The sequence below is a fragment of the Populus alba genome, chromosome 14 (genome assembly GCF_005239225.2).
Source record: "Populus alba chromosome 14, ASM523922v2, whole genome shotgun sequence".
NCBI classification, from domain to species: Eukaryota; Viridiplantae; Streptophyta; class Magnoliopsida; order Malpighiales; family Salicaceae; genus Populus; species Populus alba.
The window spans coordinates 234,269-250,411 of NC_133297.1; the positions used below are offsets into that span (position 1 = coordinate 234,269).

The 16,143-nt window shown below is 36.5% G+C and overlaps 3 protein-coding genes across 8 annotated transcripts; 1 reads left to right on the plus strand and 2 right to left on the minus strand.

The window, feature by feature from the left end:
• Window positions 1-498: 498 nt before the first annotated feature.
• LOC118059313 (glucan endo-1,3-beta-glucosidase 4) lies at window positions 499-5,277 on the minus strand. Of its 4 annotated transcripts, none has more exons than XM_035072154.2 (6): window positions 5,106-5,277; window positions 4,746-4,789; window positions 3,252-3,364; window positions 1,549-2,793; window positions 927-954; window positions 499-821 (listed from the first exon to the last, which is right to left on the minus strand). In XM_035072154.2, exons 3-6 carry the CDS (start codon window positions 3,304-3,306, stop codon window positions 668-670), a joined length of 1,482 nt encoding a protein of 493 aa, XP_034928045.1. In that variant the 5' UTR covers window positions 3,307-3,364; window positions 4,746-4,789; window positions 5,106-5,277; the 3' UTR covers window positions 499-667. The 4 variants fall into 4 exon arrangements, with proteins under 4 accessions (XP_034928045.1, XP_034928046.1, XP_034928042.1 ...); XM_035072155.2 differs by having other exon boundaries at window positions 4,746-4,820; XM_035072151.2 differs by lacking the exon at window positions 4,746-4,789.
• Window positions 5,278-6,826: 1,549 nt separating this feature from the next.
• LOC118059314 (serine/arginine-rich SC35-like splicing factor SCL30A) lies at window positions 6,827-10,935 on the minus strand. Of its 3 annotated transcripts, none has more exons than XM_035072158.2 (6): window positions 10,790-10,935; window positions 9,820-10,002; window positions 9,209-9,286; window positions 8,218-8,388; window positions 7,576-7,719; window positions 6,827-7,191 (listed from the first exon to the last, which is right to left on the minus strand). In XM_035072158.2, the coding sequence occupies exons 2-6, from the start codon at window positions 9,960-9,962 to the stop codon at window positions 6,990-6,992; spliced, it is 738 nt and encodes a 245-aa protein (XP_034928049.1). In that variant the 5' UTR covers window positions 9,963-10,002; window positions 10,790-10,935; the 3' UTR covers window positions 6,827-6,989. The 3 variants fall into 3 exon arrangements, with proteins under 3 accessions (XP_034928049.1, XP_034928050.1, XP_034928051.1); XM_035072159.2 differs by having other exon boundaries at window positions 9,820-9,983; window positions 10,790-10,912; XM_035072160.2 differs by lacking the exon at window positions 10,790-10,935 and adding an exon at window positions 9,387-9,703 and having other exon boundaries at window positions 9,820-9,955.
• A 1,609-nt stretch (window positions 10,936-12,544) lies between these two features.
• LOC118059315 (transcription initiation factor TFIID subunit 7) lies at window positions 12,545-15,734 on the plus strand. Its single transcript, XM_035072161.2, has 6 exons — window positions 12,545-12,706; window positions 13,249-13,368; window positions 14,238-14,371; window positions 14,462-14,581; window positions 14,746-14,815; window positions 15,395-15,734. The coding sequence occupies exons 2-6, from the start codon at window positions 13,254-13,256 to the stop codon at window positions 15,556-15,558; spliced, it is 603 nt and encodes a 200-aa protein (XP_034928052.1). The 5' UTR covers window positions 12,545-12,706; window positions 13,249-13,253; the 3' UTR covers window positions 15,559-15,734.
• Window positions 15,735-16,143: the final 409 nt, after the last annotated feature.

Genomic DNA, 16,143 nt, shown 5'->3' on the forward strand with positions numbered 1-16,143 from the left:
TTTCCTGACTCAATAGCAAGACTGGTCTGAATTAAAACATGACTTGATTTAAGACTCTGGCTGGTTCCCAAATCAACTCAACATCCATATTAGAGCATTAATGATAAGTTTCTTTCTCCAAACTTTCCTTTGGATTCAAAATGAAAACATGTAAGCAAACCCACTTCCTGCTGATGTCTCAGGATAACTGGCCGTTGAGTTTCCATGACATTGGCAAGCAAGCTTATGAATCCTGTCATAGACAGAAGGCATTCCATTCCCAAAAGGCTTTTAGCCATCTGTTTCAAGAATGGCGCCAACATGAAGAGACTGTCTCTCTAAAACTTGTAACAGGATGAAGGTCTAAATAATCCCATTGTGCAGAAAAATGGAGGTCTAGTTGCTTGAATGTTGCACATTTTACAGAACCCTAAAGCACATGCAGCAGCATAAAGGGCAGAGGTGAGGGGGAAAGGAAGGGAGGGGAAGCTGGGGAAGGAAACTAGAAAACAAAAAAGATGACTTGAACTGAAACAAAATTAATGGAACCAAATGATTTAACACATGAACATTCCTATATATTCTTTAATCGGTGTACATCACGCATCTTAATCATTTTCAATGATGTAATCGTCTTCAGCACTAGTCAAATCACCTAACAAGATGCAAAACTGAATGGACCTAGGGGTCAAAGCAAGACTAGAGCTAGAAACATTGATGATATTACAAATTGAATTCTCAAAACTTGCAGGTTCGTAGTCCCGCTCCCTCCTTGAGGAGACACAGGTCCAGGTGCCACAGATGGTGTAAATCCTCCAGTTGAGTTCGAAGTGGTAGTTGAACTGTTTCAAGATATTCACAATTTTAGAAGACGCCAAAATCAAGTGAATTGCTAAAAGAGATTTTAGAGTAGAATGGATCAACCACAAGCAGATTCAGATTCTTACCTCCCAGTAAATTTACAAGATCCATAACCTGCAAGAACAAACCATATAAGAATAAATGATTAAGGAACAAAAGCAATAAAAATTCTCGATCTACAATAGCAATGTCTTTCATCACTTTCCTCCCTTCTTGATAGGAAAATCAGACAAAGGACAAGGTGCAAAGTGAAAGCAACGTGAAAAGCCTATTTGGCGGGACCAAAATCTGGATTTATCAGGAACAGAACTCACCACTAATTATTGGCATTTTCAGAGACTATTAGCTTGGACTTCCTTGCTTCATGAGTTCATTTCCAGCTATTTATGGTGTTTCAATTAACATGATACTCAGAACATGTACTGAGTGAATACAAGGCATAGCCATGGACATCATGTAAAGTAGCATTTAATGCATAAAACCTATCTTTCATAAAAAAAGCACATGGTAAAATCCCACTATGCTTCTATCTTCCAAGACTTGAGATGCGACTGCTCTAGAACCATTGATTTAAATATGCCAAAACAATCAAATAGCATGAGCTAAATGAAATTCCCTGTCGTGGAAAACCCAGCAGCTCCCAGCATGGAACTAGTAGACGAGAAAAATAAGATAAAAAAATAATGAGAAAAGGATAGATGGACTTACTGGGATTAGATGTGGTTGTTGTCGCAGTACCATCAAAATCACATGTTGCCCCAGCCAGATGCATTTTTTGATAATAATCATTGTAAGCATAAGATGCGTGGTTCTGGTAAGTATTAGGAAGATAGCATGGTTGCCCTTCTTGAATAGCACTGCAGTTGGCTCCTCCTTGCCCACATGCCCAGTTCAGTCCTACTTGCAACTTACCAGGATCCGCATTTGGTTTGGCAACGCAGAAATCAGAATTATTTCCAGTAATTTGATTGGAAGTACTCAAACTAAAAGTATAAACAGAGCTGCCATTGGTGAAAAACAAGCCCCAGTTTTTCTCAGACACAGGCCCAGGCCTCTTGTCTTCATTGAACATCTCATAAATGTATGTGTTGATGGGAAACTTTGGCTGACTAGGTGGTCCTGAATCATTTTGAACTCGCCGAATCATATTATTATTGAAGGTCTCGGCATTATCTGCAGTGGCATCAGGTTCATTGGCTCCGCCAAGCCAAGGCCACCCAGTTTCTGTAACTACAATTGGGATTCCAGACATGTTCAGAGCATCTATAGAATAATAGGTAGCATCCACCATGGCGTCAAACATGCTGTCATAGTGAGAAAGAGTGTTGGGGTCAACAATCTGTTTGACTGGAGGAAGTGATCGGAAAAGAGCATAATCAAGAGGGAAAATGCCATTTCCAGATGTGTATCCAAAATATGGATATGCATTTAACATGTAGTATGAGTTAGTGTTTTTCAAGAACTGAAGAATCTGATAAATTGTAGAGTCCCATGATGAATTAAAGGTGGCAGTTGAGGGTGGGAAAGGCCTGGGGATAACGTCCATGGCTTGAGGGGTTGAAACTTTGACTTGAAAATTTAGATTTGAAGCAACAAGGGCTTTGTGGAGGTAGTTCATGGCTGGAACCAAAACAGGGACAACATTAGGGATTGTGGTAAGAACCTCACTGCCAACTGCAATGGCTGTAATGTTGGTTGAAGGCAAGTAAGCTGCAACATTTTGATTAATCCACGCTGCTGCTTTTGATGCAGATTCCCCAATTCCTAAGATTTCCTCATTTGTAACACCAACCATCACTTCTATCCCACTGTCTGCAAGGGCTTTCAACATGTGGGCATCAGCATCATAGAGGCGCACATGAGTAATCTGATTGGCTTTCAGAATGGCAACCACATCTGGAGCCGACGGCATGTTTGAAACATCAGTTCCAATATTTATTCCTACAAATGCACCTGCAAATTCAAGATTGTGATTTCAGCAACAAATGGTGAGATGGGTAATCCTATTCTAGAAACATGAATTATCTCACCCACATTTTCTTTTTGAAAATGAAAATTTTCAGGTCCTCACAAGCATTACTAAAGTTCAAGATGATGAAAAAATAGATAAATCCTTTAAGGGCACAATATGTTTGAAAAGTTCTGAGTGCACTTTTGCACTTTTTTTGGTCATATAATACATAAACCACAAGCCCTAAGGACTATCAAGTGAACTAGTACATATTATGATAAAATCTTCCATGAAGCTAAATAACACTACATGGTTTTCACATTTTAATTCCTACAAGAATGTCCGAGGCCTCATGGTAAGGGCTCAACATTTCTAAAGCAGATTGAGCTCCTTATCTAATCCTGACTTTGCCCTTAATAAGGACAGTAGCAAAAGATCCAGAACAACTTTACCAAGTTACCTGATGCATAGTGGAGAGTGGTAACAATAAGCAAAAGAAGTCTTCCAGGCACCATCTGATCCAAGAAACTTCAATACAAATTATACTCTCGTCTTTTATCTCTTAGCCTTAAACTGCCAAAAGTTTCAGCAAACACATGCAAAATGTTATAAGAAACCAATGGCCAGAGAGCACGGTTTAGCTGAAGCTGGCAATACAAAGAAAGAAACTCAGAAATTCCACACATGGAGATACCCAGAAATCATAAATCAATTGCCTCCAGGACTAGATAATATGCCAGGTATATAACAAGCAAACCAGCTCACCGAAAAAGTTTGAAAGAACTAAGAAGCACAGCAAAATAGGTTGCACAGGCAAATACAAAAATCAAAACCGTTTATGTGCAAAGGGGAAGGGAGGTGGTAAATAAAACCCATACGGAAAAGATTACTTGGAATTCATGTCCATGTATTCATATAGATCAGAAAATTATTGAGTTCTCACCATCTGAGAATGTACCTACCTTCTCTGCCCATTCAAAAGACCCTACAATCAAATTCATAGCAACTCCTCTTAAGCAGAGAAAAGGTGATACTTCACCAGATGCCTAAGACTCCAATTTTCAAACCAAGAAAATCACAAACCAGCCCAGTTTAGCCAGGGATTTGATTAGATTTCATCTAAATCCAACTATCTGTTACCTAACAAGTAACAATTGCCATTTCGTTCTCCAAATGAAAAACAATAGCCAAACATGTTGGACTTCTGAAACTCACATATTGAAACATCAAAGAAATGTCACGTGCACAGCAATTCAGATTGCTTTCTTCAATTCTCAGCCAAGAGAAAAGGCATAGAACCAGGTGGACAAATCTACTAAAATTAGAGCTGGGCCGAAAAACTTACAAACAACATAAAAAAAAAAGACAACAGCAATATAAACAGATAAAACCACAGGTAAGCAAAGAGATGCAAGGTCATCCTCATAGGTCCAGTTTTATAAGGAAAATAACTTCTCATTTCACACAAATTCAAGGCCGGCAATAGTCTGAGAACTTTTCAGACCTTGATTTTTTCCACGTGAGAAAATAAGAGGACAATCATTTCAACAATCAAATTCCAAGCACAAGATGCAAGTAAACAAGAAGAAATGACTCTACCTTTAATATGTGAGATTTCTCAATGCAGCAAATCTCAAGCAACCAAACGCATACTAAGTGAGAATTTAGAACAAATTGACCACCAGACTGCAAGAGAGACATTAAAAACCCATACCCACACTAGCTCTTTCAAGGGAACAAGGGAGAGAGACAAACTTTGGACATACATTTCAACTTCAAGAATCCAAAAAACTCCACACAACAGCAAACAAAGACCCAGAAATCCTTAAATCTTAAAAAAACCCAGATGCCAGAACCCTAAACAACAAGCACCCAGATGCCAAAACTTGAAAGAAAACATCATATAGCACAGAACCCAGATAAGAAAACCAGGAAAAGAGACAATAAACAGTACCTGATCCAGCTGTATCAAGCTGAAACACTCCAAAAAACCAAGCCCTATATGCAACTTTCAGAGAGTTACCAAACCCTTATATAACAAAAAAAACAGCTACAATCAACTCCAAAAACTAAACCTTTTTGAACCTAGCACACAGAATCTGAAAGACAATCTACACGGATATCAAACTAGCCCCACTAAAGTAAAGGCATTATCTTTCTGTGGAAAGAACCAAAGAGCCAGAAGAACATCCTTCCAGTCTCTAGAGCGAATACTTAACTAAACGTTAACTCTTTCATTAAATACGTTAAGTACCCTTTCAAACAGTACCCCCACCATACTAGAAAATGAGTTCAGATTTCATTAAAGGCTTACCAGATATGAAAGAAACCTTCTGATGGCAGGCTTTGTTGTCACTAAGCTTGACCGATGTTAGATAGCCAACAAGACCAAAGACAAAAGCCCTGCAAATCTTTGATGTCCCTTGTTTCGTCTTATTTGCGATTTTAGTTTACTATACAACTTAAAAATATGTTCTTTTTTTTTTTTTTTTGGGGGGGGGGGGGGGGGGGCAATGCAAATCACATAGATATCATCATTGTTTATTCTCAGCTCAAATGGATGGTGATTATATGTTAATTAGGATTATTAAATTAAGAGAAGGCTAAGCAAGAAAAGAGAAAGAAAGTGAGACTTTTTTTTATGTGATTTTTTTCCCTCCAAAAGTCTTTTTTATGAGCTTGGAAGGGATATGAAAAGTCAAAAGGGAAACGGTTTAGACTGAAAACAGGCAGGCTGGTGATAAAAGCAGAGTAAAAGGGATTTAATTTGAGGGAAAAAAAATTTAAAAGCAGAGTAAAAGGGATTTAATTTGAGGGAAAAAAAATTTAAAAGCAGAGTAAAAGGGATTTAATTCAATTCCAGTGGCCATTAATGAGTATGTTTTTCATAATGACCAAATTCAGATTTTTATTTGAGGACCAAAATAGAAAGATAAACCAATTCTGCTTTGAAATTTTTTCAAATTTTAAATTAATTTTTTTATATTTTAAAAAAATAAAAAAATACTATTTTGTTATATTCTTAAATAAAAATATTTTAAAAAATAATAAATAATTCCTAGACATTTTCAACTGGCTTTTTTCAAATGGGTTATCAAGGACTTATTATTTCATGGGTCCCTTGTTTGTCACTAAATACATGCTGCCTATAGCATGAGTCATTCACTGGTAATTTCCTCCGGGGATAAATATAATCAAAGCTTGGATCCAATATATATATATATATAATTCTAAGCTTTTTTAAAAAAATAAAAAACACTAAAACAACATCATTTTTCCACTAATCTAGCCCAATCCAATTCTCAGCCCAGGCTGAGTTTCAAAACTATCAGCCCAGCCTGAATTTCAAAACCATGCTTCCCATTCAATAACAAATGCTAGGGAAAGTGGGTTAAAAGGAGAAGAGGTTACAAGATGAAAGGATTGGCATGGTGCTCCTTTTGTTAGCTTTGATTAGCAGCGAGAGACAAAAACAGGAACAAAGAACATTTACTTCATTTTCATAATTCGAAACCCAGATGAGAGACATTCCACAGTTTAAGCTCAAAGAAGCAAGCTTTAGTACCATGATACCTTTTGAACAAACTTGATGGGAGCGTCAGTGCAACTCCATAAATCTCGATATAATCTCAGAGTGGAGCCCTAAGAAGTAAAGCACATGAATTTGACATCAGAATGTTGGATGGCAAATCCGACTAGATACAGACCAGACACTGAGCACAATGAAAATTGTATCCCCGCTTAGTTGTAAAGTGGAATGCTGAGGGTACCAAACGTCAAAAGCATCTCCCTTTTTATACTTTTTGGTCCCGCAGAAACCACACTTTTCCCATAGAGACAGATCCAAGACAGCTGCTCCCCCACTAAAACAAACAGCTTAGCTGAATCACTGGGACGTTTGCAGGGAACAACACATCACAGAGGAAATGCCTCTCAACATTCTGCATAATGGGGCACTGAAGCATCTTTTGATACGGGGCTCGAAGAGCAAATAACTAAATTAACAATTTTTTAGATGATTTTGAACTAAAAATCTTCCACGCAACATTAAGTGCAATAACAATCAAAGCATTCTACAAAGTTGAAACCAGAAGCCAACAAAATCTAGATCAAATACCATCTGATAGAACAGCACTCACATCAAAAACATAATCCAAAGGACAAGCAGGTGATACAACCATCTGTTTCCATGCAAGGATTATGGACTAGGAGACTTGTCTCCATTTACTTCTTTAGGATATTCATCATGAATTGGGCTACGGCTTCTGCTTCTTCTTGGGCTACGGCTCCGGCTCCTAGCTGGGCTCTGGATCTGACCCCTATTTGGAGTTTGGCTGTGGCTCCTTGATCGTGAATATGACCTCTCTTGACTGTACCTCCTCTCTCGGGGTGAAACAGATCTGCTTCAAAGCAAAAGGTCAGACGTGCACATTAAAAGAGGGAGCAATAATTATTAAAAAGTACCAGAACTCTATGCGCCTCAGGGAACCAATCACAAGACGTGTGAGCAGCAGAAAATATCCTATTTTTACATCTATAGTCCAACATCAAACAGGCCAATTCAGTTTTGGGGCGTAAAGGCTGAATAAGTATAGTTAATAAGAAACCAGGGAGGAGACATAGAATACAGAACTAAAAAGGAATCCTTGGCAGTGTTTCACAAGCAGTTTGGAACAGCTAATGCATTTGCTTTGGATGCAAAAGGCATACAGGTTCCTCCATAAGAGACAAATATTGGGTTCCTACAGGAAAAAAACAAGAACCAGAAAGTAATAAATGCAAACCTTGAGTGATGCCTTCTTTTTGGAGGGGAATAATAATCACGACTGTGAGACCGGGATGTTGCATGGCGTGGCGGTGGAGAACGAGAATGGCGTGGTGACCGAGAATAACGAGGAGGTGATCTTCTTCTATCACCAACTCGACCCCTGTAACAGAATGGACACATTTTGAAGATTATCAAACCAGAAAATCTTGGAAGACTAATACATATAGTGAAAATCATGAAATACAACCCAGAATTTGGACTAAGTGAGCTTTAAAACAAATCATGAACACAAGTTATAGATTCAAAAATACAAGTCCTGTAAACATCCTTATATCATGTCATGGCATGATTGGCATGTGAAAGACTTCCCCATACTTTCCACAAATTCTGAAATCATCGCAATCTACAAATGCATCTGATCTTGTGATTTTGTTTAGGTTCACTTCTGAACAGAATAATTCAAATCATTAAGCCCCAACCCAACTTGAAAGGAAAAACACAACAGGTAAAAAGAGATGAAAAAAAAAAAAAACAATGACATTCAGCAACCATCTAAGTTATCTCAACAGAATAGAAAAATAACTGTTCAATGAAAAGCACTCATGTCACTCAAAATCAACCCTGTCAGGCAAGCAAAGAAACAAAAGATAACACTTACCTAGTGGCTGTGCGCTCCCTTGCTCTCATATCAACTGGCTTCTTCCTATTCTCCTCGGCAAATACAACAGTCAACTCCCGGCCAAGAAAGACACGACCATCCATATGATGTTTTGCCTCTGCAGCATCATGAGGATCTGCATATTGGACAAAACCAAAACCACGGGGTTCCCTGCCAAAAGAAGATGATAATGAAACAGATTGAAGATTAGTACCACCATATCAGCTACAAAAGAAGGAATCGGGCACGAGAACCATAAACCTTTTTGCCAATGAAATTTACCAACACAATCCCCATTATATGAAGGTCATGATATGAAAAAGCAAGCACACTGCTGACCTTGCAAGTGTCAGTTTAAAGATGACTTGAAACTCTTCAAGACTTGGAACCTCTCCACAATGTATTCAAACCCAACTTCCTTCAAATCTTCACTATCATTAACATCATCTTCAAAAGGACTCTAATTACTTGATTGGTGGCTTCAAAACTTTAATTTCACTGTTAAATCTCAAGAACTTCAATTAATGAACCCAGCCTCTGATTACAGATGAGTATTATATCATGAAGAGATGACCCAAAAGAAATTTGGAGGAATAGGGGGCTTAAAGGGCCTGCTCGATGAAACCAAACAAACTGCTAAACATAATTTGAACTTCCCAAAGATTATAAGAAAGATAACATTAAAAAGTTTAAGAAACTATGGCTCAAGCTAATAAGTTTCCGATGCAATGTAGGAAGGAAATCAGATGATAGGAGAGAGAACAAATAACGTAATGCTGGGGAAATAACCTCGTAATATCAGTCCCAACAGTTTCAAAAGGGGATTAATTTTGAAATTGAAACCAAACAAGACCATTGACAGCATGAATCCCAATGAATGTCAACACAAGATAGTTAGAAAATGCAAAACCCTACTTAGAGTTTTTTTAAAGAAATACTTAAAAAAAAATCATATCAGCAAACTTTATCTATCAACAGCTAAAAGACTCACCCAGTATAATAGTCTCTAGGCAAGTAGATGTCCTTAAGAGCACCAAACTGTTCAAATGGCCTGCGAAGGTCTTCTGGCCTGCAAATAGCATTTACATAATTGTCATGTGCTGATGAAAAAAGAAACATAAAGTTTATGGTCCCAAAATATTCAGCTATTAATAGGAAGTGGTGCATACTGCATCATGATAAGTTTAGTTTTGGATAGGTTCCCACTCTCAGCAACATGAATGTCACCAGTTGCATCGTTAACTTGAGTGGAGTTTCTCTCCGCAAGGAGACAGAATAACTCTTCCATCACTCCTGCTGTCTCTTGTGCACACGTAAAACTTTCCTTAAGTGGCAACTAGTGCAATGGTCCACTGGCACAAAGCCGCAAGGCCACGCAGATGAATGCTCATTGTGTATTAATATGCATCTAAGATCAGCAGTACCCTTTAGGCACTCACTCTCTAGCATTCTAACATGCACGTGCGATTCTTGTGTCTAGCCAGGTCTTGGTTGGACAGGTATAAAAGAATGAAAGCATATAAGCAACATTTTTTAGATCATCCACTACTTGCAAATCTAATTCAAATGTCAAAGAACATAAGTTGTGAAAGGAAAGCAAACCTGCAATCATGACGGAGGTTGCGAACTAGAAGGCTGGTAGGAAGATCCCTACTACGTCCACCATAACGTCCCCGAGGACTAGGACTCCGTCCCCTTCTACTATAGCCCCTTGGAGGTGATGGACTATAACTCCTTCCTCTCATCTCCACAAAATTGTTTGCTCTCTGTTCAATTTAAAATTACCTATGAAGGAAATAGTACCACGATGAAGAAAAACCCCGGCCAGAGTAAGAAACTATTAAATCATGTGCAGCAACAAAATCCAATTACTGGCTTCATATGATAAAGTAATCTACTTTAACCAGATAGCTTCCCTGATGCAACAAGTGAAGAGTTCACTGCCTGAGAAAATAACCCACTAAATGTACTAATAACACGTTAAACCCATCATTTTTTTTGCAGCAAAGCCATAAATTAGCTCCTCTCCTCCAAGTTTGGATAGCGTTTACACAAAATATTGCACATAACTAACTCATCAGCCTTAGGAACAAACCCATTAATCATACCAATAACCTAAGCATGTAATATAATAAAAAACCCTAACCCATTATCTCCTTCCTAATAACTCATTAAACCCATTAAATACTTCATCTTTTTTCTTGCATCAGACCCAAAATTCATTACTCTCCTTCATTAATTTACACATATTTAGAAGAAACCGTTATTTATCTTCTTTTTTAACAAAGACCCATTAAACTAAATAGAGCATTAAACCCTAAATATATCAATTAATTCAACAAAACAAGAAGAACCCGTTATTTATCATTTTTTTAACAAAGACCCACTAACCTAAATAGAGCATTAAACCCTAAAAATATCAATTAATTCAAAAAAATCAACATTAACTACTTACATTAATATTCAAGCCATAAACACGTAAAAATAAAAAAGCAACAGTCGACAGAGATCAAAACGACATAAGAATCTAAATTGAATCGTAACAGAGAACGCAAGGGAGGGGAAGAGAGACCTGTTAATCGGAAGATTAGGGCTCCGCGGAGGAGAGAGTTCGAGAGAAGACAGCGATGTGGCTGCGATAACGGGAACAAAGAGGAACGATGCGTTAGGAGGTTGTGGATATAGCACACAGCAAGGGTTAAGGATTAACTACGGTTCAGTTAAGGTATTCTATGCCTTTAGATTTGTGGGTCCCATTGGGTCCATTAATCTAGTGGCTGAGAGTTTTTTATTTTGAAATATGATAGTCATAAAAGCCGGTCCAGTACATGAGTGTGACGTTGCTTTAAAATTGACGTTGATTAGATCAATTTTAATTAACCTCCACTCATCCAAATTGACGTTGATTTAAAATTTATTTTTAGAAAAATTGAAAGGATATATTTAAAATTAAAAAAAAAAAAAGATAAGTTAGGTTTTTTCTGGATTTTTATTGGATTATAGATTGATTTATTATGTAATATTTGTTTATTGTTTTTTATTGTCTTCAGACAGAAAATAAAAGGATAGTAAAGACAAAAAAAAAAAATGATAGAAAATGAGACTAAGACATAATTATATTTAATAATGATATATATTGTAAAGTGATTATTTTTTTTATCTTGTTTGGTTATGATGTACAGGATATAATAAAATATAAATTTTTTTATTAAATTTACATATTTAAATAATAATAAATTTATTATTTTTTATTTTAATTTATATTGAGTGTTGAAATTAATAATATCATAATAGCTCTAGTTATAAAACATTGACTAACTTGACGAGTTGATCCATGGCCTAAATTGATCCGAGTTTATGAAAAAATAAATGAAGGGTTGACATGTCAACCAGGATAAAACATGAGTTAAAAACTCATTAATTTTTTTGAAAAAAAAAAAACATTTTTTGTTAGTCGAGTTAACCCTCCTAGCCCATAACCTGAACATTATCTTGAATCATTCTCGAATCAGGTTTTTAAAACTATAATAAAAATTATTTTTATTCATATATTAACTTGAGTCAACCCAAGTTAATCCACCTGATTTGTGATTGTGGCTTTGTCTCGGGCTGACCTTCGAATCAAGTTTAAAAACTATGATAATAACTACATTTATTTTATGTTAAGCAAGGTCCGCTCAGGTCGATCCTCTTAATGCATAACTTGGACTTTACACCGGATCGACCCTTAAGGCGGGTTTAAAAAAACTATGATAATAACTACTTTTATTTTATATTTTACTTTGATCAATAATCAATTTCACTCGTGACTTGTCCCAAATCAACGCTCAGTTAAATTTTAAAACTATTATAATAATTTTTTTTATTCTTACACTGACCCTGGTTAACCCAACTCGTGGCTAATGACCCGAGTCTTACTCTGGATCGACCCTTACGTTGAGTGTTAATATTATGATAATAATCATTTTTATTTTTACATGTTTTAGTTAAATAATTTAAGAATTGAAAGTTTTTTACAATAATATTTTAAAAATAAAAAAAAAAATTTTTATTTATAAAAACATATCCATCATGTTTTGAAAAGTATTAAAATTAACTTCAAAACATTCATAAAAATGTAAATTTGAGACTAAACATAAATGTGTTTTTTAGAATGATTTCTCAATCATGGCTTCTTTTATTACTTAATGAAACCGTTAAATTCTATCCTTTCTTTTAAAAAAAAAAAAAAAAAGGAATTGTTTGAGGGTAAAACTGATATAAGAGTTGTTTGATGGTAAAACTGAGATTTCGTATATATTTGGAGGGCATGTTTGAAGTTTGCCCAAAAAATCTCTGCAAGCTTAGAGCAAAACAGAGACCACAAAACAGAGAGACTCTGCTTTGTGTCTCCCCCATACATACACTACACACGATCTCTGCGGAAACAGAGACGTTTGAGCAGGAGTAGGCTGATCATTCCCATCTCCTTAAGCAGATCTTTATGCAGGTTAAAAAACCTTTGTTCCTCCTTTGTTTTTTTCTCCTTAAATTTAGATGATCAAAGAATAATCTTTTTTTTTTCCTTTTAATCTATCCATGCTATTTTAAATTTTTCTGGGTGTAATCTGAACTGGGTTTTGATTGCTTTCTGTTCTGGTATATATTTATAGATTAAATGCATGTGTACATGGATGTTCTTGTGTCTTCTTGAGGTTTTTGCTTGCATTTTAGGATAAAATTCTATTTTATGTGTAGAATTTAGAAAAAATCGTGCGTGCCCATCAGTTTAAATTGAGATATAGAGCATCTTTGAATTTTGGAATTTAATTTCTTGCACATTCTAATCCTTTTGTTTTGTGTTTCCTATCATTGAAGCAAGATAATAGGAGTCAATTTTTTGTTAAAGATATCTACTTTAAATTGCTATAGCTTTAGAAGAAAAATTGTAAATATCTTTATGGAGGTTTCGAGGATGGTTTGTACCTGTGTTGATTTGGGGTGGATTATTAAATCGTTTAGAGGTTGATGTGATACTGATTTGTTGTGTAGTACGAATGGAGGAACAGTTTATACTAAGAGTTACACCTTCTATTGCGGAGAAGTTGGATCGGCTTTTGAGTGAAACTGCTTCTTCTTCTGAAGAACAATCATTGGATTTGTCTTTTTCTGGTTAGAACATCCTTCCCTTGCATTTTATGATGTTCTTGGTTGTTGTTACGTGTATAGTACTTTAGGAATTAGGATCTCTATGACAATTGATTCAATCCACAGTGTAGTGCTTCTTAATCGTTAATGAGGTTTAGTTTACAACACTAGAAACTTACATCTTGTGATCGCTTCATGGTTATGATCCATAAATTTGGCCCATTGGTTCAACCCTTTCAATTTTAACTTTATGGTTTAGCAATTTAATTTATTTATTTATCTACCCTGTGACAAGGCTGTATGAACCAAGTCATACTCTATGCTGCTAAAGATTCTAATGAAAATACATTTGGGGTAGATCTCGTGGTAGTTTCTCGAATTTAGTTTGCTGGGATAGATATATTATCTTGATACAGAAAGATGCCTCTTTTATATGGGGAAGCTATATGTCCTTCAAATGTTATTTCTGGACCCAGGGTGTGATCTTAACATTAATCTGGTATTAAGTGCAGGACATGTATCAATTTGGTGTCAGTTTTTCTGTTCCAACAGATGCCATACTGATAGAACAGTTGATACAATTTTGTATATGAGTTAGCTATCCTTTCCATATGTTGGTCACAAAGATACAATTGTTACTGTCTTAGGTTTAATGTTTCTTATAAGAGAATGATATAGTCACCGCTGCCAGAACAACATCACGTCTATTCTCCAGAGCTCTGAAACAACTTAATTTTTCGCTCCCTTCTTTCCTTATTTTTTCTAATTCAATTTTTTTTATTGATATGCAATTCGATTAAGAACAGGGAACATTAAGTGTAGTATGAAATCATTCTTGTTGCTTTGACTAGAGCCTTAGCATTCTCATGAACATGGAATATCTTGCTTTGCAGAGGATGGAAGGGGTGGCACATTTGTCATTGGAAACGAACATTTTCCTGCATCTCTCTTGGATCTTCCTTGTTTTGTAGAGTCCTACAAAACATATGACGATTGTGCACTAGTTAAAACTGCAGACATTGGTCAAGTATAGTTCTTGTTAACACTTTCAGTTTATAATCTCAAAAGACATTCATTTCTAAGTTGCTGCTATGATGACTTTTTTTTATTTTGACAGATGATTATGGTTAGAGAAGCAGGTGATACTGCTCCAGATGTGGTGGAGTACAGACATGGGCTCACTCCTCCTATGAGGGATGCTCGAAAGAGAAGATTTCGTAGGGAACCATACCTCAATGTACGATTGATCTCAATACTTGCAAAACTTTGATGTTGAATCTAAGAATCAAAAACTTTTTTGGACATTTTGAAGACTATGAGATCAAATTGTGTGTAGCAACTGTTATTCTTGTCCTTTCAACCTGCTGCCTTTTCTGACTGTGGTGGTGTTACTTTTGACAGCCTGAGCTTGTACAGCGTGTTGAGAAAGATCTTCTGAACATCATGGCCGGGGGCACAGTCGAAAATGCTGATATCCTTAGTATTATGCATATCTTTGATTTTGTTTTTTCAGCTTAAAGAGAAATAGAAGTTCTTCAGCTTCTAGCAAACCATAGGTTTCACTATTCTGGATTAGCTTACAATCAGGAGTATAAAGTTCCTCTCGGTGCACTTATGCATGCTCTCGGCAAAAATGGGTTGGGTTATATATCCATTGCAAAAACAAGAAGCTTGGGGAAGTGTCCCTTAGTAGCATGCAGATTATTAAGGATGGTTTTGGCAGCCGGGCAATTGTCCATTATTCCAATTTGTGTTGCATTCTATGGGACTGCAATGCCAAGCACACGCCCTATGTAATTTGCCGATAACCAAACTTAGCTCATCGGCAACTGCATTAATTTTTGGTACATTGTGCTCTGAAAATTTAGTTTGATTATGTTAATTATTAGCAAGGCAAGTGCGCACCATTGCTTTAACGCAACATTCCCCATAGAGAATTTGAGGGTGGTTCGTGTTTCAGTGGAGTCCCACCAGTAATACAGTATTCTTTGTTTGAATTGTTGAAGGTGTTCATTTAATCATTCAATTAAATCCTTAACTGAATTCTTACAAGCTGAAGCTAATGAGCAAGAGGAAGACGGTGAACAGAATGCTCGCAAGGCAAATAAGAAACCTGAGCCTGCTCCTGAAACAAAGCCTGATGTACCAGAAACAACAGCTAATGCAGAAGAACCTGAGAGAAGTGATTCAGATGAGTCCGACGATTCGATGTAATGGGATGTCTTTTAATTTGCCTCCTATGTCGAGAATTGGTGAATGTGATTAATCCAACTTGTATTTTAATGCTATGTGTGTTTATGGCACGCAATGTACTGGCCTCCAATCATCCTTTGTTACTTGCTTAGCCACTTTGCCTTTTTTTCACTTATAAATTGCCTGTACTTTTTGTAGTTTCTATTGTTTTTATTAAAATACTGAATGAGTACTACTACATGATATTATCAGTATTAAATCCTCCCCATGCTTCCTAGAAGACAGCAGAAAGAAAACAAGGAAATCTATGATGAGGTTCAATGCTGTTGGCCAGCATTTGGGCTTCAGAAGAATAAACTCCATGGTCTAGGAAGATGGTGACCTAATGCAAACACCAAAGATTTTGTGGTTTTGCCAATCCGGGCCTGGTTCCACTTTTGTCTTCTTTTGAATTGGACTAGGGTATTAGCAGTCGCACCACAACTGGATTCAATGGCCACATCCATAGCAGGTGAAATCATCACCCCTGCCAGCAGAAAAGCTTTGTAATCCTCAGGACTGCGACTAGAAAATTTCAGTGAGAAAAACTCAACGGCTAGAAGGCAG

What these genes read in the sequence shown, in the direction of transcription:
- LOC118059313 (XM_035072151.2), bottom strand. Translation starts at nt 3,306, where the DNA reads ATGGTGCCTGGAAGACTTCTTTTGCTTATTGTTACCACTCTCCACTAT. An exon ending in CACTCTCCACTATGCATCAG is followed by an intron (nt 2,794 to 3,251) that starts GTAACTTGGTAA and finishes TTGAATTTGCAG; the next exon opens with GTGCATTTGTAGGAATAAAT. An exon ending in AACAACCACATCTAATCCCA is followed by an intron (nt 955 to 1,548) that starts GTAAGTCCATCT and finishes TTGTTCTTGCAG; the next exon opens with GTTATGGATCTTGTAAATTT.
- LOC118059314 (XM_035072158.2), bottom strand. Translation starts at nt 9,962, where the DNA reads ATGAGAGGAAGGAGTTATAGTCCATCACCTCCAAGGGGCTATAGTAGA. An exon ending in AGGGAGCGCACAGCCACTAG is followed by an intron (nt 7,720 to 8,217) that starts GTAAGTGTTATC and finishes ATTCTGTTACAG; the next exon opens with GGGTCGAGTTGGTGATAGAA. An exon ending in AAAAGAAGGCATCACTCAAG is followed by an intron (nt 7,192 to 7,575) that starts GTTTGCATTTAT and finishes GCTTTGAAGCAG; the next exon opens with ATCTGTTTCACCCCGAGAGA.
- LOC118059315 (XM_035072161.2), top strand. Translation starts at nt 13,254, where the DNA reads ATGGAGGAACAGTTTATACTAAGAGTTACACCTTCTATTGCGGAGAAG. An exon ending in AAACTGCAGACATTGGTCAA is followed by an intron (nt 14,372 to 14,461) that starts GTATAGTTCTTG and finishes TTATTTTGACAG; the next exon opens with ATGATTATGGTTAGAGAAGC. An exon ending in GGGCACAGTCGAAAATGCTG is followed by an intron (nt 14,816 to 15,394) that starts ATATCCTTAGTA and finishes CTGAATTCTTAC; the next exon opens with AAGCTGAAGCTAATGAGCAA.